The 20,428-nt window shown below is 42.6% G+C and overlaps 2 protein-coding genes across 8 annotated transcripts in view; one reads left to right on the plus strand and one right to left on the minus strand.

Moving 5' to 3' along the window:
* Window positions 1–1,178: 1,178 nt before the first annotated feature.
* atp5pf (ATP synthase peripheral stalk subunit F6) lies at window positions 1,179–9,273 on the minus strand. Of its 2 annotated transcripts, none has more exons than XM_059968920.1 (4): window positions 9,134–9,273; window positions 2,910–3,110; window positions 1,553–1,677; window positions 1,179–1,298 (listed from the first exon to the last, which is right to left on the minus strand). In XM_059968920.1, exons 2-4 carry the CDS (start codon window positions 3,077–3,079, stop codon window positions 1,270–1,272), a joined length of 324 nt encoding a protein of 107 aa, XP_059824903.1. In that variant the 5' UTR covers window positions 3,080–3,110; window positions 9,134–9,273; the 3' UTR covers window positions 1,179–1,269. The 2 variants fall into 2 exon arrangements, with proteins under 2 accessions (XP_059824903.1, XP_059824904.1); XM_059968921.1 differs by lacking the exon at window positions 9,134–9,273 and adding an exon at window positions 8,870–9,034.
* Window positions 9,274–9,477: 204 nt separating this feature from the next.
* Window positions 9,478–20,428, plus strand: part of gabpa (GA binding protein transcription factor subunit alpha) — an 82,316-nt gene continuing 71,365 nt past the window's right edge. Inside the window, exon 1 of one of the 6 annotated variants that reach the window (XM_059968922.1) lies at window positions 9,478–9,581. The gene's annotated coding sequence lies outside the window, so the exon portion shown is untranslated. The remainder of the gene's footprint in view (window positions 9,582–20,428) is intronic. The other 5 variants (XM_059968926.1, XM_059968923.1, XM_059968927.1 and 2 more) reach the window with 5 other exon arrangements.

Genomic DNA, 20,428 nt, shown 5'->3' on the forward strand with positions numbered 1-20,428 from the left:
AAGCTATTGCAAAGTCACACACACAATGCTGGAGGAACTCAGCAGGCCAGGCAGCAACCCACGGAAAAAAGTATAGTCGGCGTTTCAGCCCGATGGTCAGCACAAATATCAATGTCTGTCAACTAGGGGCTAAGCAGGAGGAGTGAAGCAATTGTTCTCTCAGTGGGACATTATTCTGTCCTGCAGGATGGGAAGTAGCATACACCATGTCTATAACACTGGTGGCTGGATTATTCCCAGCAATGCCAGGCGAGGGTGTCGAGCCAGATAGAAAGCCAAAGATAATAGCCTCCAATATGACAATATCAACATTGATTTCTTTAACATCTTGTAATTTCTCCTCCTTCCCTCTTTTGAACTTAAGTCTTTTAACATCTTGGACTATTTTTACTGTGCCCATAGTCTTTTTATCAATTATGCTATTGTTTGCACTGTTGTAATTATGTGGTTTTTGTGCAGGTCTTGTAGCTTTAGTTTTTGGTCTTGTTTTTGTCTGGTGGATTTGGAGCTCCTTTCCGGGGAAACGCGCTAGACGGTAGTGCGATATTAATACGCAGCTGCCTCTCCGGACTCTGGATTGGGGATTGCCAAACATTACGTGGATTTTCTGGTGTAGTCTGTTTTGTCATATGCTTTTGTGATATTCTGGGGGAACGTTGTCTCATTTTTTAACTGCATTGCATTTGTGGTTTCTAAATGACAATAAACTGAATCTGAATCTTTCTCCATTCCCCATCTGGTTCCCCTTTCACCTCACCTACCTCTGGCTCCTCTTCTCCTTCCCTTTCTCTCATGGATAATCCACTGTCCTCTCCTATCAGATTCCTTCTTCTTAACCCCTCCACCACTTCCTTCTGTCATCTCCCAGCTTCTCACTTCATCCATCTTCCCCCTCACCTGATCTCACCTATCACCTGCCATCTTCCCCTCTCCCCACCTCCTTATTCTAGATTCTTCCACCCTCCTTTCCAGTCCTGATCAAGGGTCTTGACCCAAAACATCAACTGTTTATTCCCCTTCGTAGATCCTACCTGGCCTGCTGAGTTCCTCCAGCATTTTGTGTGTGTTGTTTAAGATTTCCAGCACCTGCAGAATCTCTTGAGTTTATAATAAAAACTTAAACATGGAACCATGCCCAGTTTATAAGGGAGATAAATTATACAATCAACATGCCGAGGTAAGATTGTAATCCAAGAGAATTTATTAAATTACAATTTTACAGCCTCGGGAAACGACAACGAAAAGACAATTCCTTTTTCTGGAAACTAATCACTTGCTGACTTCTTCAAATTTTGGTTCTAAAGGGAAAAAACAAGTTGTAAATTGAAAAAATTCATAAATAACAATGTTTATATTCATGTAACTATATGAGTGTCTCCCTTCCCCTCTAGAGTAACTATGAATCCCTCTGTCTGTAATGGGCTGCTTAATACAGAACCACCAGATAAAGAAATGAACTCTGACTCTCAAACTGGTTAAGTTATATTCTTAGTACCTGGGAGACATCCAGGAGCCTGTGTACTCATAGCTTATGCCACTGAGAACACCTTACCCTCAAATTTAAAATCTGGGAACTTCTCAAGATCTCCTCCACCATAGAGTCGCTGCAACTTGGTTATCTCCTGCTCCATGTTCTTCTGAAACTCTGGGCCAGCATCAACAACGCCACCAGCTTTCCTGTACAGAGAAGGGATGATGCACGTTAGTTACCCTGCTGTCGTCCATCAGTTTAATCAGCACATTAATGGCTAAAGTTTATTTATATAAAGATACAGTGCAGAACAGGCCCTTCTGGCCCAACGAACCACACTGCTCAGCAACCCACCTATATAACAGTAAACTAATCACGGGATAATTAACCTACTAACTGCCACATCTTTGGACTGTTGGAGGAAACAGGAGCACCTGGAGGAATACCACACCCCCATGAGAAGGACGGACACAGACAACACCTGGATTGAACTCTGAGATCCGATGCCCTGAACCTTAATAGTGTTGTGATAACCACTAGTCACAGAACACAGAAATACATCGCTCAATCCACCACGATTGTGCCGGTCATCAAGTAAATGTCTAAGCTAATACCACCTCCCATCATTTCACCTGTAGCCTTTCATGTCATTGCATTGCAAGTAGTCTTCTAAATATTTTGAGAGCACCTGTTTCCACTATCTGCTTCCACTGTTAAACAACAAAAACAAGATTTTCTTTTGTTTTAACAACTTTACTTTCTCCTTTCGCATTACAAGACAGCCACTGTCTTACCCACCATTCTTCCACAACCACCACCCTCATACGCATGCCTGCTACAACGATAACAGCATGGAGGTTGCTGTCTGCACTGGGCCTTGATGAAAAGAGCAAGAACCGAGCAGGATGGGGGAGGAAGCAGAACGAGCCTCTCGCTGGATATGGAGCAGGCGAGAGTTGAGCTGGAAATCAGGAGCAGATGGGTAGTGACTTGGCCACCACTGCTGATCTGCCAACTGGAGAGTGCAGTGGTTAAGGGTGGAAACACTAAGAAGGTTGGGCACCACCTGATGACATCTGCCCCTGGCCAAAGGCTACAGTTACCTCACCTGGTAACTGAAGAGAGCACCCTAGTGTATGATGCAAGATAGGCACGTTAATATAAGGGAAATGGAAGGATATGGGCGTCATGTTGACAGAGCAGATTAGTTAGGCTTCCCATTTGAATACTACTTTAATTAGACCAGCACGATATTGTGAGCCAAAAGGCCTGTTTCAATGCTGTACAGTTCTATGTTTCAGGCCACTATCAATTTGACATACCTGGGATCCTGTGGCTGAAGTACTTGTTGCACTTTCTAGAAAATATCACCGTCTCTTCCCCATTTTGGGACAAAAGGTGCTAAGCTTAAGAGAGCATTTTAGTTCAATTCACTCACTTGCTTTTAACGTCATAGTCACGAATCTTATCAATGAAGAGCTTCTGGATGGGGTCGAGATCCTTGGTCTTGTTGAAGGCAATGGCCGTGAAGCCGATGTTCCGCTGGAGTTGAAGGGAAAGGGTAGACCGTAGGGCCGTGGAGAACCGGAAGAGGCGTTGGAGAATCATGGCGGCGTGCCTGAGCAGGTAGGAGTTTGCACTGTCAACAGTAACAAAAGATCCGTGTAGAAAATGCACTGGGACAGGCAGGCAGCCATCCAATTTATTCACAATATAAATATATACAAAAAGAACAGTACAAGACTTTGTATTCATGTTCAATACATTTTTAAAAGCATAGTAAAGCCGCCAGCATAATCAAGGACCCTCCCCCACCCATTCTCTCCTCTCCTATTGGCCTGAAAGAATGTACTATCAGACTCCAGGGGCCACTGTTAAATGACTATTAAATGGTTCCCTGGTACGCGAAGATGGACTTGCAACTTCACAATCTACCTCGTTTTGACCCTTTTACCATTATGAAAGGGCAGTCAAAACTGCCAACGCATCACCGGCACCAGCCTGCCCACCGTCAAGGACATATATACAGAAGGGTACCGGACAAGGGCCAGTAGCAACATGAAAGATCCCACCCACCCTGCTCATGAACTGTTTGTCCCACCCCCATCCGGGAGGAGGCTATGCGACATTCATGCCAGGTCAGCCAGACTCAAAAACAATCACTTGCCCCAAGCAGTAAGGCTGATCAACACCTCCACCTACTAACCCACCCCTCAACACCCCAACCACCACTACTTTATCACTGTTACTCTGGATCTGATGCAACACAAGCAAAGCACAATATAAATACAAAGGAAAGCTTATAAACATTAATTGTATGTCAATAATGTGACATTAAACTCACTAGTGTCTGTTCTCCTGTGCCTAGTGTCACTTTATGGATATATAATGTATGTAAACTGGCTTACGTATTTATATTTATTGTTTTCTTTATCTTATTGTGTTTTTTGTGCTGCATTGCATCCAGAATAACAATAACTTTGCTCTCTTTTACACTTGTGTGCTGGAAAATTAAACTATCTTGAATCTTACCATCTACCTGAATCTCTGTATTGGTTATACTTTATTCTGCATTGTTATTGTTTTTATATTGTATTATCTCAATCCTGTCTGATGAATTGACCTGTATGAACAGTGCACAAGAGGATTTCACTGTGTCCCAATAATAAACCAATTCCATTCACTAGCCTCTAACTTTCATAGCTTATTTCCTGTCACTGGTATGCTAATTAGCTAGGCAAACCATTCTTTCCAACACCAGGAAGGCCAGCAGTCATTATCACGATGTAAAGAAATAAATAGGATTGATTTTTATAATACTTCAACCAGCTTCTTTCAAAGGCAAGTCAAGGAGGCTAATTCAGGCTGTCTGTGACTTGCGGATCAGCAGGCTACACTCTCAATTCCAATCAGCAAGTCTCATATTCACCTCACGCTTTACAAAGTCGGCGATCATCGATCGGGGTGTAATTTCACTATTGTCTATAAGGAGTTTGTACATTCTCCCTGGACTCCCTCCAATTGCTCTGGTTTCATCCCACATTCCAACTATGTAGAAGTTAGTAGGTTAATTAGTCACATGGGTGTAAATGGAGTGGTACGAGCTTGTTGTGCTGGAAGACATATGGGTTAGGCAGTTGTGGGCATGCCACGTTGGCACTAGAAGTGAGGCAACACTTGTGGCCTGCCCAAGCATATCCTCCGACCAGTTGCTCATCGACAAACGATGCATTTCACTGTAGGTTTTGATGTACAGTTTAAGAAAAAGTTAGTGAACCTTTTTCAATTACCTGATTTTCTGCATTAATTACTCATAAAATGTGGTCTAATCTTTATCTAAGTCACAATTGTAGATAGGCACAATCTACCTAAAGTAATAACATACAAACATTTGTAATAATTCTCGTCAATACTTCTGGAGTAATGCCTTCTACAAAAGCTATTTGGAGTCAGGTGATCCAATCAATGAGATGAGAGTGTTGTGGGTTGTAAAGGTACCCTGTCCTTTTAAAAAGAAACACAAAGTCAGGTTACTGACAGAGCCTGTTCTTCTCAAGAAAGATCTGTTTACATGCACCATGAAAACAACTTTCAGAGGACCTGTGAAGAACTGTAGAGATACATGAAACTGGAAAAGATTACAAAAGCATTTCTAAAGTCTTAAGTGTTCATCAGTCCAGAGAAAGAGAAATTGTCTACAAATGGAGGAAATTAATACTGTTGCTACTCCTCCTAAGAATGGGCATCCTGCAAAGATCACACCAAAAGCACAATGTGCAATGCTGAAGGAGGTGAAAAAGAACACATGATAACAGCAAAAGACCTGCAGAAATCTCTAGAACTTGCTGAAGACTCAGTTCATGTGTCCACTATCAGAAAAACACTGAAGAAGAATGGCGTTCACAGAGGAAACCATACTCTCCAAAAAACACATTGCTGCATGTCTCAAGTTTGCAAAAGACCACCTGGATGTTCCACAACTTTTCTGGGGCAATGTTCTGTGGACAGATGATAGATGAGACAAAAGTTGAACTTTTGGCAGAAATGACCACCACCATGTTTGGAGGAAAAAGGGCAGTGCACACCAACCTCATCTCAACCGTGAAGCATGGTGGAAGGAGCATCATGGTTTGGGGCTGATTTGCTGCCTCAGGGCCTGGACAGCTTGCAATCGTTGAGGGAACAATGAATTCAAAATTGTATAAAGACATTTTACAGGAGAATGTCAGGGTAGCAGTTCGCCACTTGAAGCTCAATAGAAGTTGGAAGAAGCAATAATGATTCAAAACACAACAGCATATCAACAACAGAATTGTTTAAAAAGAAGAAAACTTGTGTTTTGGAATGGCCAAGACAGAGTCCAGACCTTAACCCAATTGAGATACTGTGGCATGACTTGAAGAGGGCTGTTCATGCCAGAAATATTGATGAACTGAAACAGTTTTACATGGAGGAATGGTGTAACATTCATTCTCACCATTGTGCAAGTCTGACCAGCAGCTACAGGAAACGTTTGGGGGAAGTTCTACCAATTATTAAATACAAGGGTTCACATGCCTTTCCCAGTCTGGACTGTGAATGATTAAACAATATGCTCAATAAAGAGATGAAAATTATAATTGCTTGTTTGTTATTACTTTAGGCAGATTGTGTATGACTATTATTGTGACTGAAATGAAGATCAGTCAACATTTTATGAGTAGTGAATGCAGAAAATCAGGTAACTTCCAAGGGTTCACAAACATTTTTTGCAACTGTACATGACAGATAAAGCTCCGTTACATTATGTAAGTTAATCCTGACCTTGAAGGCTGTCTACATAAAGTTTGCACGTTCTCTTTCCTGCCAAGTACTCGAGATTCCTTCTACCTCCCAAGGCTAACTAGCCTCTGCGAGTCACCACTGATGATAGATCAATGGCAAAAACAATCTAAAGGGGAGATGGCAGACATGAGAGACAGAAGAAATTGCAGGGGTGAGGAAATAAGACGAGAGGGAATGCAAGGATTCTTCCCCTCGAGTTTGCAAGGATTGAATGGGCCAAGCGGCCTCCTTTCAAGATCTAGGCAAGTTAGAGACCTTTGGTTTGGACAGCAGCTTTGTTCCCTGGGTTCCTCATCCAAGCAGATACAGGTTTCCCCCCGCTATCCGAAGGTAGAGCATTCCTATGAAACCGTTTGTAAACCGAAACGTCAAAGCGAAGAAGCAATTACCATTAATTTATATGGGAAAAATTTTTGAGCGTTCCCAGGCCCAAAAAATAACCTACTAAATCAAACCAAATAACACATAAAACCTAAAATAACATATAATCCTAACATATAATAATAGCAGGAATGATATGATAAATATACACCCTATATAAAGTAGAAATATTGCAGGTACTGTGTAGTTTCACTTATCAAAATCGAGAAGACAGTGAGCCAAAATCGATTTGGAGAGAGAAAAATCGGCATGTACACGCATGTGCATGTACACGCCTACGCACGTACAACACATGCGCACATACAACTGCCCGCAAAAGGCTTCACGGTCTTTGTAGTCTTTCTTGGGGTAAAAAAAATGTATAAAGCGGGTGTCTTTTTTTGTAAAAGCAAAAATCCTCTTTGGTTAGTGAAAACAGGTACTAATGTAGGTCTTTCGTAACAACGAGTTGTCGTAAAATGAACGTTTGAAAAGTGGGGGACACCTGTACACCAAATAACTGAACCTGTGCTAACTCTCATCACCTATGGCTAGCAGGAGTTTGCTGTGTGCAAATTGGCTGTTGCATTCTACGCTGCAAGAGTTTCTGCTCTTCCAATAAAAATTCCACCAGCCATAAGGCACTACAGAAATACAAGCCTTCCCTCTCATTGCTTTGAATTGTGATAGTTGCTATCACAATTGTTTGTTGGTTTTTTGGGTCGTTTGTGTGTTGATTGATTGAGATACAGTGCAGAATTGGTACTTCAGGCCACACCAATCAACAACCCCTGACCTAATGCTAGCCTAATCAAGGGACAATTTTTGCAATGACAATAAACCTACTAACTGGCACGTCTTTGGACTTTGGGAAGAAACCGGAGCACCCGGAAACACCCACACACACACACGGAAAAGAGATACAGTCTGCTTACAGATGATGTTGGAATTGAACTCTGAACTCCGACATCCAAAGTTCTAATAGCATCGTGCTATAATATACGCTACCGTGGCACCCTAAGTCTTCAATTGTGCATGCACGTAAAGAAACATTTTTAAAAAAACTTTTAACTGCAGCATTATGTAGTAAAATTCAACCATTACAAAAAAAATTGCATAAATATTGAGGGAGATGCAAGAGGAGGAAGGGGTGATAAAGACAGCTCTGGAATAGATCAAATCTCACATTAAATCCTGTTAGTAGATCAAAAGACAAGGGGAGTTTCATTGCACTAAGGAAGTCACTCAGTCCATGGCCATCCTACAATGGACCCTGTGATATAAATAAGTCTAGTTCAAGGCCTAAGGTCAAATACTTTTCATTTATTTATTCTGGCCTGACAAAGTCTCTACAATTTCTTACCCAATTATTTATTTGAGGATACAGTGCGCAACTGGCCCTTCCAGTCCCACGAGCCACACCACCCAACAACCCACCCTTTCGACCCTAGCCTAATCACATGAGAATTTACAATGACCAGTTAACTTCCTAATCAGTCCGTCTTTGGACCGTGGGAGGAAACTGGAGCACAAAGAAACTCACTCACTGGGTCAGGGGGAGGACTTAAAAAAACTTCTTACAGGGTCAGAACTAAACTCCAAGCTTCAACACCACAAGCTGTGATACACCATGTGAAAATTGTTTAACAAATGAAATCCAAGTCTGTAGCTATCAGCACACTGCTCTTCTTTGGTCCAGGTCTGTTTGCGGAATAGCAATTTAATCTGACAATTAACTTTAATTTAAATAAAAGACATTTAACCAGCAAACATCTCACAGTCCTTAGACACTATCTATCACACATAGAAAACAGGATTCCTCTATTTCACCTTTCAATGTTGCTTCACCATTCAACATCTCTTCCAACCCCATGGCATGTATCATGAAATTTGTTGTCTTGAGGCACCAGTACATTGCAATACATAATAAAACTATAAATTACAATAGTATATGGAAAAAAGAAAATTAAATAAGTAGTGCAATGAGAGGGAAATAGTGAGATAATGTTGATGGATTCATTATCCATTCAGAAATCATCCAATCCTAGTCCATTTAATATGATCTATGCTGACCTTAAGTGCTCTTCTATGCCATTTCAAACAGATAGTTTCAGTTTTATACCTGTAATCTGAACTCGCTATACATATCCTCAGATTCCACCAATACCCCAATTCCTGTCTTAATTACACCCAAAATCCAGAACACATAAATACCTTGAATGCCGCAGAAATACTTAGCTGCAGAATAATGCAGTCAGCAAGCCCCGATAAGAAGGGGGCATCAGGATCAGCTTCTCCCTGCCCCACCACTGGTCACTCCTGCCCCACTGATACAGTATGTCCACCCATTCCTTCTGTACCTCCCAGTGACTCTATCACAGTGGCAACATACAAGCCACTATTAAAACACAGAACAGATAACCAAACAAACTTATCCCTCCCCTCAGTCCCAAGACCCACAGCCGCCCTGACACTCACCTTGTCCTCGCTGCCTGCACTAAGGCATGCTGGGAGAAGGCGCAGAGAGTAAATATCTAACCATTAAAATCAGTATAGATGTCATCATCCGCACACTATTGCAAAAATGAATTACAGTATAACCTGTAGGTTAAAAATAGGCTTCAACCGTTATCCCCCCTCCCAATTCATCCATGAACCGGAAGTGCTTTGAGCAGAATTAAAACATCGCATTATTTTTATTTATTTAAAACGTTAATCCTTCGGTAACGATTATAAGTACGACTTTTTCACCAGAGAATGATTAATTAATAAGTGTGTCAGGGAGATTAAGGTTGGCCAAGGGGGCAATGTACGTCACTGTTCCGGAAATGGAGGTGTGGGTTTCCGGTTGTCCACAGCGAGCGGGTGAGTGGATTGTCGCATCAAAAATAAGAAGTAGAAGTCCGTGGTGAAGAGGTGGCGGACGGTAAGTGGGATCCGGGCCTGGGTCTGTCCCCGCCAGGAGGTAGGGGCTTTGAAGGGTCGGTACCGGTTCCACGGTGGTGGAGGCAGGACCTGGGCGTCAATGGTTGGGGAGGGAAGGGGTGAATTCCACCGTCCCATCCCCTATTCTTCCATACTGAGGGGGCGAGAAGCTGAGTGAAGGAGGGGTGTGTCCCCATGGACTGAGGGGAGGGCAGTAGACGTTCCATGACCCCTTGCTCCATATGGGTATGTTAACGCCTGACTCCACACGCCCATCTCCGCCTCCAGCCCGCCCCTGAATGCCTGGGTTGTTGTTCCTCTGCTGATCGGGATGGGTGAGAAGAGTGTCCCAGGAGTCTCGAGTCTGTCTCTGTTGGGGTAGGATTTCAACTTTTCCACCTGTGGACAGATAGATGATAGGCGTTTGTCATTGTTTGGCATCCTGGGATCAGAATCAGAATCGGATTTAATATCACTGGCAAATGTCGTGAAATTTGTTATTTTGCAGCAGCGGCGCAGACCAATCCATAATAATAAAAACTGTAATTTGCAATATATGTACATATTTTTAAATTAGTAGTGTGAGAAGGAAAAATAATGAGGTATTGTTCATGGATTCATTGTCCATTCAGAAATCTTGTGGCAGAGGGGAAGAAGCTGTTCCTGAAACGTTCACTATGGTCTTCATGCTCCTGTACCTCCTCTTTGATGGTGAGGGCATGCCCTGGATGATGGGGTGTTTGATGATGGATGTTGCCTTTTTGAGGCATCGCCTTTTGAAGGTGTCGTGGATACTAGGGAGGTTGGTGGCCGCGATGGAGCTGGCTGAGTTTACAACTTTCTGCAGCTTTTTCTGATCATGTGCAGTGGCCCCTCCGTACCTGACAGTGTCTGTCATATGAATGGTTTATACCCTGTACTAGTGAGTTGAGGCAGACTGGAGTTGATGCAAGTTACCTGAGCTGATGATGGTTGGATTACTGGATTTAGCTGAGCGAGATGCTCCTACTGCAGGGAGGACAGGGCAGTTTTCAGGACTGAGAGGGGCAGGGGAATGGCAAGAAAGGGAACTGAGATGAAAGTAATATCAAACTTGGAAATAAGCAACTATGAACATCTAACCCTCCAGGGTAGTTATTTTCTGAGGTATCCAAAGTATGTATGCAGCATACAACCCTGAGATTCATTTTCCCCCACAGACAGCCGCATTTCAAAGAAAACCAGGGAAGCCGATCAAAGAAAAACACTAACCCCGCACCAAAAAAAATAGTGTAAACAGCAAGAAAAAACAGAATTATAAAACACAGAATCGAAAGGCATCCGGGCATATTCTGTTCAGTTCAGTGTTCATTATCTGTAGGCCGCCCCGGTTCAAATTCATCCAAAATAGCGACCAGAAAGCCGTCATATCGTGGACTACAGAGTCCAATCCACAGACTGAGCCGATTAAAACCTGCCCAGGAACCAGAACCCTTGCACCAACCTCCAGGTGGAAACTTGATTTCAATTCTTGAATAGCTCCTCTTTGATCCCGAGACTTCCCCAGATGGAGACACTCCAAGATTCAAGATTGTTTAATGTCATTTCGAGAACTCAAGTGCAAAAGAGAATGAAATAATTGTTATTCCGGATTCAATATAGCACAAAAGAAACACAGTAAGATAAAGAACACAATGAAAAAACACAAAAAATATAAATGTATGGGATAACATATAGATTTATTGTACGTCCATAAAGTGATGCTAGGCACAGAAGTGTTTGTAAGGTGACTGACGGGAAATGATGAAGTAGTGGTGGTGGGGTGGGTTAGCAGCTGGAGGTGTTAATCAGCCTTACTGCTTGGGGAAAGTAACTGTTTTTGAGTCTGTTGGTCTTGGCATAGATGCTACCTTCTCCCTGATGGGAGTTGGACAAACAGTCCATGAGCAGGGTGAGTGGGATCCTTCATGATACTACTGACCTTTTTCCAGCCATGGGAAATGGCTTCTTTCTATGAGCTCATCTTCAGTCTCCTAAACTCTATGTCAAATTAGTCTTGTCTTGATTTCTTCTGAATGACTACCTGGAATGTAGTTAATGTACACATCTAGTTGATGCATGACAAGGGGCATATGATTGCTTGGAGAAGGTGGGAGCTTATGTCTGTGGATACTGCCAAGGTCAGAAAGTTACAGTTGTGAGCAGTGACTGGCCGGTTTGGGATCATGTTCGCTAGAATAAAGGGGACTGCAGGAAGAATAACTGATGAGTATGAAATTAGAAGAGAAGACAAAAGAGCCCATCACTTTGGCAGAGGTCAGTAACCAGGTTGTAAGTGACCAACAACCAAGCACTGATCCTTGTGGCATTCAACTATGAATCATCTGCTGATTTGTTGTGTACATTTGGGAATTACAAAATGCTTCTTCAAATGTTTGCCTATTGACAAACCTTTTTCCAAATCTATTTTGGTGAGCTCACCCCAGATGATTGGTTTTATTTAGGCTTTTACCTTGCAGGTACATTATGATGAGAATGCTAATTAACTATGTCTCAGCACACAACACAGAATCTAGGATTGCTCATTCCCTTGCTGGTTCAATGAGGTAGTGGTCCACAAAACAACTGAATGAGCTCATCCATCAAACTACATTTGTCAGTTTGATTAGCCCAATCTGTTTGACAGTTAATATAATTGTTTTACTGTAGATATACATCCTTTTTTATTATAGCTCTTTTCAGTGATGTAGTTTCTGTGGGTGGGTAGCAGGGTGGAGACGCATCTCTACCAAAGGAGGTGTAAGGCATTCCTTCCTTCCACTAGCCTGCAGGTCACCCTTGGCCAAGGTGTAGCTCCTGCTTAATCCCCCTGCCTCACCAACCAGTCAGGGTCATGTGAAGCCAAGGGAGCAGGTGGTAGATGGTCATGTGAGCAGCTGGGCATATCACAAGACATAGTTATGCGACCGCTAATGCCAGGCAGACAATCTCTGAAGAGCATTGGTATTGGCTGGGTTCACCCATCTTGGAAAGACATTGCCCAGAAGACAATGGCAAACCACCTGCACAGAAAAATTTGCTAAGAACAATCATGATCATGGAAAGGCCATTTCATATGACATGGTTATATGAGCGAACAAGCTTCTGTGGTAGTAAACACAAAGTACTCTACAGATGCTGGGGTCAAATCAACACGCTGGAGGAACTCAGCAGGTTGGGTAGCATCCGTGGAAGCGAACAGTCAACATTTCGGGCCGAGACCCTTTGTCAGGACGGAAGAAGGAGGGGGCAGACTCCCTATAAAGAAGGTGGGGGGGAGGAATGGAAGGAGAAGGCTGGTAGGTGCCAGGTGAAAAACCAGTAAGAGGAAAGATCAAGGGGAGGGGAAGCAGGGAGGGGATAGGCAAGAAAGGTGAAGAAGAAATGTAATGGGTGAGCACTATGGGTAGTAGAAGGAGGCGGAACCATGAGGGAGGTGATAGGCAGCTGGGGGAGGAGGCAGAGTGAAATTGGGATAGGGGCAGGTTGGGGGAGGGAATTACCAGAAGTTGGAGAATTCAATGTTCATGACATTGCCCCCTCCCTCTTCAGTCCTCCAAAATGTTGACTGTTTTCACGGATACTGCCCAACCTGCTGAGTTCCTCCAGCGTGCTGTGCATGTTGCTTCTGTGGTAGGTTTTGACCAAGGGGCAGCTTGGTAGCGTAGCAGTTAGTGCAACACTTGCAGTGCCAGCAATCACCAATTGGAGTTCAGTGTTCACTGTTGTCTGTAAGGAGTTAGCATGTTCTGCCTTCTACCTTGTGCATTCCTTTGTCTGCTCTGGTTTCCTTCCACATTCCAAAGACGTACGGGTTTGGGTCAGTGAGTTCTGAGCACATGGGAAGCATGGCGACACTTGCGGGCTGCTCCCAGCGCATCCTCAGACTGTGTGGTCATTGATGCAAAATGCCGTAGTTCACTGTATATTACATATGATAAAGCTAAACTTCAAAATCTTTAGCCTGTAATTACTCTCATTAGTACCTCTATCCTCTTGTACTGATTCCACTGGCTGTGGTTCCAAATCAGTTTCATTCCTTGCAACTGCCTTAACACGATAACCAACCTCAAATCTATCAATTTTATTTATTCTTTTTGAATGTGATGTAATCTTGTATTTCATTTCCAGCCATGCATCTATAGCTCTCTAATTGTTTTTGAAATGTCTTGTCCTTTGTGACATACTTCAGGGGAGAAGTTTGGCTAGCCTCCTTCCAAATTTCTCTTAAGCTTTAGATGAACTCTGATCATAACTGCCTTTGCTTTCTGTGGTACCAGTAGTGTGCAACTGACTGCTATATTTCTTACAGTGGTCATGCATCTGAAGTGCACTATTCACCATGAAATCAGAATCCACTTTATCAATACTGACATATTTCGTGAATGCTGAAGTTTTGTGAGAGCAGTACAGTGGAATATATATTAAACAATGAACACGAGGAAATCTGCAGATGCTGGAATTTCAAGCAACACACACATACACACACAAAATGCTGGTCAGGACTCCTGACGAAGGGTCTTGGCCCGAAACGTCGACAGTGCTTCCTCCTATAGATGCTGCCTGGCCTGCTGTGTTCCACCAGCATTTTGTGAATATATATTAAAAATTACTTCAAGAGTCAAGATTGCTTAATGCCATTTAATGTGTAAAGGAGAACAAAATAATTGTTACTTCAGATCCAGGACAGCTCCAAAAAAACACAGTAAGATAAAGAACACAATATTTTTTTAAATCACAATAAATATAAATGCACATGTATTATTAGCTATATACATATATTGTATGTCCACAAAGTAATGCCTGGTGACAGGAGTGTCTGTACATAAGGTGACTGACAGAAAATGATAAAGTAGTGGTGGTTGGGGGTGTGGCAGGTGGGTTAGTGGGTTGACATGTTGATCAGCTGTACTGCTTGGGAAGAGTGACTGTTTCTGAGTCTGGTGGTCGTGGCGTGGCTGCCGCATGTGTATTGATGGGATTCATCATGTTGCAGGCAGCCACAAAACATGCAAACACAATGGAATCCACAAAAGACACACACAACAAAGAATAAGACATCAAAAAATGAACAAATCATGTAAGCAATTATAAAGTAAATAAATAATGCACAGGAAGGTTTCATAGGAACTTGAGAGGCAACTTTTTTCCCCCCACAAAGGTTATATGTATATGGAATAGGCTGCCAGAGGAATTGGTTGAGGCAGGATAGTAACAACTTATAAAAGGCACTTTGACAGGTACTTGGATTAGATAAGAGGTTCCCTACTTTTTTATTATCATTAATATATGAACAATATCAATAAGTAAGAGATCTGTGGACCCCTGGTTTAGGTTATGGGCCGTATGCAGGCATATGAGCCCCGGCTTTGATGGGGTATTGTGGTCAGTTAGCATAGATCAGTTGGGCTGAAAGGCCTGCTTCCGAGCTGTATAACTATAAACTTACCTGGGCAGCATCTGTAAGAAACAGAAAGTTTTAGGTCCAGGACCTTTCATCATATGTGTTGGCATACGCTGGCATGTTTTAGATGCCTATGAGTTTCACGTTATGTTTATTCTGTACATGGTCTTACACCGTATAAAGTGTTACCCTCTCCAAAATCACCATCAGAGCAAAGAGCCTAGGTCAGGGGTCAGCAACCTTTACCACTGAAAGAGCCACTTGGACCCGTTTCCCACAGAAAAGAAAACACTGGGAGCCGCAAAACCCGTTTGACATTTAAAATGAAATAACACTGCATACAACGTTTTTTTTTGCCTTTATGCTATGTATAAACAAACTATAATGTGTTGCATTTATGAAATTGATGAACTCCTGCAGAGAAAACGAAATTACATTTCTGCATGCAACAAAAACATTTTGAACTCCGAAAAAAAGACGTTGGGTTGAAAGTTACTTTTAAGTAAAATACTCAATGTCTATTTGAGTCCTTCTTGTATTTATGAAAAACGCCGAACTTAAATTTTCCGCCAGCAGCAAACCAAAAATAACATCAGCCAGCTGTCAGCCTGAAAAATAAAAGGACTATTTCACTGAACAATGAAAAAATATGAATATACATAAAATAATAGGCAATTAAAATATTTATCATACTTGGTTAATGGGATTTCTGCTCCTGGACCTCAGCGCAGAGTGTCTGCACATCAGGGCTGTATGACGTCACCTTCATCTTTACACAGGATCGCAAGCTGTCATCTGTGAGGCGTGCGCGATGTTTGTTTTTAATAAAGTTCATGTTGGAGAACACCTGCTCACTTACATATGTGGATCCAAAGATCGACAGGACTCAAAGCGCATACTTTTTAATGTTTACATAAATGTCGGGCATAGCATTCCATGTTTCGAACACAAGTTTGTCCGGTTTTGGAAGGTTTTCAATATCACTCCATTTGTGTTTCTGAGCAAGAACGGCCTTCTGACGGGCAACATCTTCAAGGTCTGCTGTCAAGCGTCTAAACTTGGACACCCATATGTCTTTGTCGGCTATGTCGGCCAGTTCCATCTCAAGATCAGGTTGACTCACACCTGCCAATGCAGTCGTATTCAGTAGGGAAGGATCGATGCTTAAGGGAGTGACCGGGAAGGATAATGTGTTTTTTTCCTCTCTGAACTCACAGAAGCGTTTCCCAAACGATGTTTGCATTGCGATGATTGCAGAATGTAAATACTCCGAAATTATCATGTCGTGACCTTGTTTGAACTCTCTCAAATTGGGGAAGTGAGACAAAGTGCCTTTCTGTAAATCTCTGGCAAGCAACGTCAACTTGCGCTCGAATGCCAAAACATCCTCCAACATGTGCAGGGCTGTACGTCCTTACCCCGTTGAAGAGCTGTGTTCAGCGTGTTCAGGTGCGCTGTCATGTCTACCATGAAGTGTAGCTTTTCCAGCCACTCTGGCTGTTCCAGCTCAGGAAAGGTGAGCCCTTTGCTGCCCAGGAAAGTTTTCACTTCTTCCAGACACGCGACAAAGCGTTTCAGCACCTTCCGTCTGGACAGCCAGCGATAAAAACACGTTGTAGCGGTGTCAGTAAACTGCAGTCAAAGATAGCTTTATTCGAACTAAACAGCCTTGCTTTTAAGCCTCCCTCAACCCAGCCCCCATGGACGCAGATGCTGCAAAAGACGCGTACTCACAAACCCCCGTAGGCTATCTCCCTTAGCCGGAATGCTGGCTAATTGTGAGCCGTTTCGGATGTGCCAGCCACACTTAGATTGTACAAGATCACCATAATCTTCAAATTTAGAATTACATTTCAAAAGCTAACAAACTAACATAAAATACATTTTAATTAAATACTGACCAATTATTTCCCAAAGCCACAGGGAGCCGCAGCACAGAGGTGAAAGAGCCACAAATGGCTCGGGAGCCGCAGGTTGCCGACCCCCGGCCTAGGTGCTTTCCTCTGTATCCAGAAGCTGTATCAGATAAAGCGTAACACACACAAAATGCTGGAGGAACTTGGCAGGCCAGGTAGCATCTATGGAAAGGAGTAACCAGTCGATGTTTCAGGCTGAGACCCTTCATCAGGACTGGAAAGAAAGAAAAGTAAGGAGGGGAGGAAGAAAGATTTCCAGCATCTGCAGATTTTCCCATGTTTGTGGTCCTACACTGCAAGGTCTCTTCAAGGGATGCCTACCTTGAAGAAGTTTAAATGTTCTCTTCAACAGGAGTTCAGTGATTTCTGCTGCACTGCGACTCTGACCAATTCTGCTACCACAGCCCCACCTTGTGCTTCTTCCTCCCCTACCCCCACCTTCTTCGTTCCCTCTCTCTCTCTTTTCAGTCCTGAAAAAGGGTCTTGGCCAAAAACATCAACTACTTACTCTTTCATAATGCTGCCTGACCTGCTGAGTTCCTCCAGCATTTTGTGTGTGTTGCTGGGATTTCCAGCAGCTGTAGGTTTTCTCTTGATGATTAACATCGGCTTTCCAGGGAAATGTTAGCAAGTCTCCTGTGTGACAGTATAACAGAAAGCAGTAACATTGGAGCTATGTTTTGACCAAACCAAATATGTTTCTGTGTTGCAGTCTTGTCATGTTCATGCGGTGGGGGCTGCTTTACTGGAAACTCTCAGTCATCTTTCAGTCAGTGGTTTAGTAATGTTTCCATCTCAGTCAGCTGGTTGTGTGTTATTGTTAAAATAGAACATTCTGCACAGGATGATAACATCTGATTTAGTTTGGTGAATTAGTATTTCACTGGATGGTAAATTCTCCTTGTTAATGGTAGTTCAGTCAATGGCCTAGCAGTGGAAACTGTGAGCATTTTCAAACTCCTGGGAGTGCACATCTCACACATAATCTCATAGTCCCACAGCACCATCAGGAAAGACTTAATTAGGTGCCAGGATTAGCATAGCAGTTAGCATGACGCTATTCCAGCTCAAAGAGTGTCGAAGTTCGGAGTTCAATTCTGAGGTCATCTGTAAGGAATCTGTATGTCCTCCCTGTGGACTGTACGGGTTTCCTTCAGGTGCTCCGGTTTCCTCTCACAGTCTAAATATGTACTGAGGTTCAGTGGTTATTGTAAATTGTCCCATGATTAGATTAGGGTTAACTCGGGGTGGGACGGTGGGGTTGCTTGAAGGGCTGGAAGGGCCTGTTCCATGCTCTATCTCTAAATAAATAATCCATCACTGAGCAACAGCACAGTGTTTTTAACAAGCTTGTTGCCAAGATATCACTGTACTATTGCTCTGAGTTTATATAATTATGGTACAGGGATTTGTCTGTGATCTGTGATGTGTATTTCTGGGCACTGGTGTAAACTAATTCCATATGTATAATTTTCAGGCAGCATTCTGTTCTGGTAAGTTCTTTGTTAGCTGAAGAAGGAATACTACATTTTATAATAGCCTTTTTCTGTAAGCTCAGTATTGTGGACTAAGTGAATAGTTAATTCACATGTTAGTGTGAGGAAGTGTTTAATATTTTTATTTATGCTAAGAGTTCAGTTTAATGTTGCTAGTACGGATGATCTCTACCTTAACATGTAGTTTCCTTCAAGATCCCATTTACCTTTTAAATATGAGTACTTTGTCCTCTTGTATTTTCAAATTCTAGCAGTCAAAATAATCACCAATCTTCGTATTGTCATTTTAAGCAATTCCAGCTGCTGTCTGTAAGGAGTTTGCTCTCCCTGTGACTCTGTGGGTTTCCTCCCACATTCCAAATAAATACCGATTAGGGTTGGTAAGTTGGGAGTGTGCTATATTGGTGCTGGAAGTGTGATGACACTGCGGGCTTCCCCCTGCACATCCATGGGTTGTGTTGGTCATTGACACAGATGCATTTCACTATATGAATGAATAAATTCTTCTCAGCCAGGTACTGGTATCAATTTTAACCAACGTTTCAATGACAGACTTTGCCATTTTCATCAGGGATTAGGCCTGGGCATGTCCAGTCTGGAGGTATTTATACCCCGGTCGTCTGTTGCTCCTGATTGGTTAGTCCTCATCCAGTCAGGTTTCTGCTGTCCCACCTTTTTTAAATCGAATTCCAGTTCTTAAATAGAACGAGACCTTTGGCTTTGTTAAAGTTCTTTTCCTCGAGTTTTATTTCAATAGCTTCCGTCACCAGGCAGCTCCAAAAGCCATTGGCGCAGCACAGTACTTTTGTGCCGTCGAAGTCAATCCTATGGCCATTGCAAATGTTCAGTGTACATGTGACAAGTAAAGTTAATCTTTAAAAAAAAGTCTTTGAAAGTACCTTTGTCACTAAATGTCTGTCACAAACAAGAGAAAAGCTGCAAATGCTGAAAAAGGTTTTGACCCGAAACATCGACTGTGCTATTTAACTAGATGCTGCCTGGCCTGCTGAGTTCCTCCAGCATTTTGTGTGTGTGTGTTACTAAATATTTATTCCTGCTTGATCTTGCGTCTCCATAGCCCCACTTCTTCAGAGAGCTACAAATAGGTGATAAATGGTGGGGGGGGGGGGGGGGTAGGGGATGTTTTCTGGAAGCCTGAAATTAAATGGAAATCACTAATGATACTCATCAAGGATGTAAAGCTGAGGCTTTATAAGTCACTGGTGAGGCCTCACTTGGAGTATTGTGAGCAGGTTTGGGCCCCTTATCTAAGAAAAGATGTATTGACACTGGAGAGGGTTCAAAGAAGGTTCACAAAAATGATTCCAGGATTGAAAGGCTTATCATACGAGATGTGTTTGATGGGTCTGGCCCTGTACTCACTAGAATTCACAAGAATGAAGGGTGACGTCATTGAAACCTATCGAATGTTGAAGGGCCTTGATACAAATCTTAAGAAAATGTTTCCTATGGTGTAGAATCTAAAACCAGAGAACACAGCCTCTGAATAGAGAGACAACTATTCAGAACAGAGATGAAGAAGAATTCTTTAGCCAGAGTTGTGAATCTGTGGAATTCATTGTCACAGGTGATTGGAGGCCAGGTCATTGGGTATATTTAAGGCAGAGGTTGATAGATTCCTGATTGGTCAGAGCATGATGGGATAGAGGGAGAATGGGCTGAGGAGGAAATGGGTCAGCCATGATGAAATGATGGAGCAGACTCAATGGATAAATGGTCTAATTCTGCTCCTATGTCTTATGGTCTTCTCAGGTCAGGCAGCACCGAAGGAAGGAATTCTTCTTTGAGGTCAATAATCTTTTCATTCATATGAAAGGTCACCCCAGTTGATATTGCACATTCAATTCAATCTGATATGGTCATAGAGCACTACAACCAAGAAGCAATCCCTTTGGCCCATCCAGTGCATGCTGAACTTTTATTCTGCCTGAATATCAGCACATTTCATCTCAGCTTCGAGTGGGCGCATGGCTTTGCCTCTGGTCATCACTAG

The sequence above is a fragment of the Hypanus sabinus genome, chromosome 4 (genome assembly GCF_030144855.1).
Source record: "Hypanus sabinus isolate sHypSab1 chromosome 4, sHypSab1.hap1, whole genome shotgun sequence".
Lineage (NCBI taxonomy): Eukaryota > Metazoa > Chordata > Chondrichthyes > Myliobatiformes > Dasyatidae > Hypanus > Hypanus sabinus.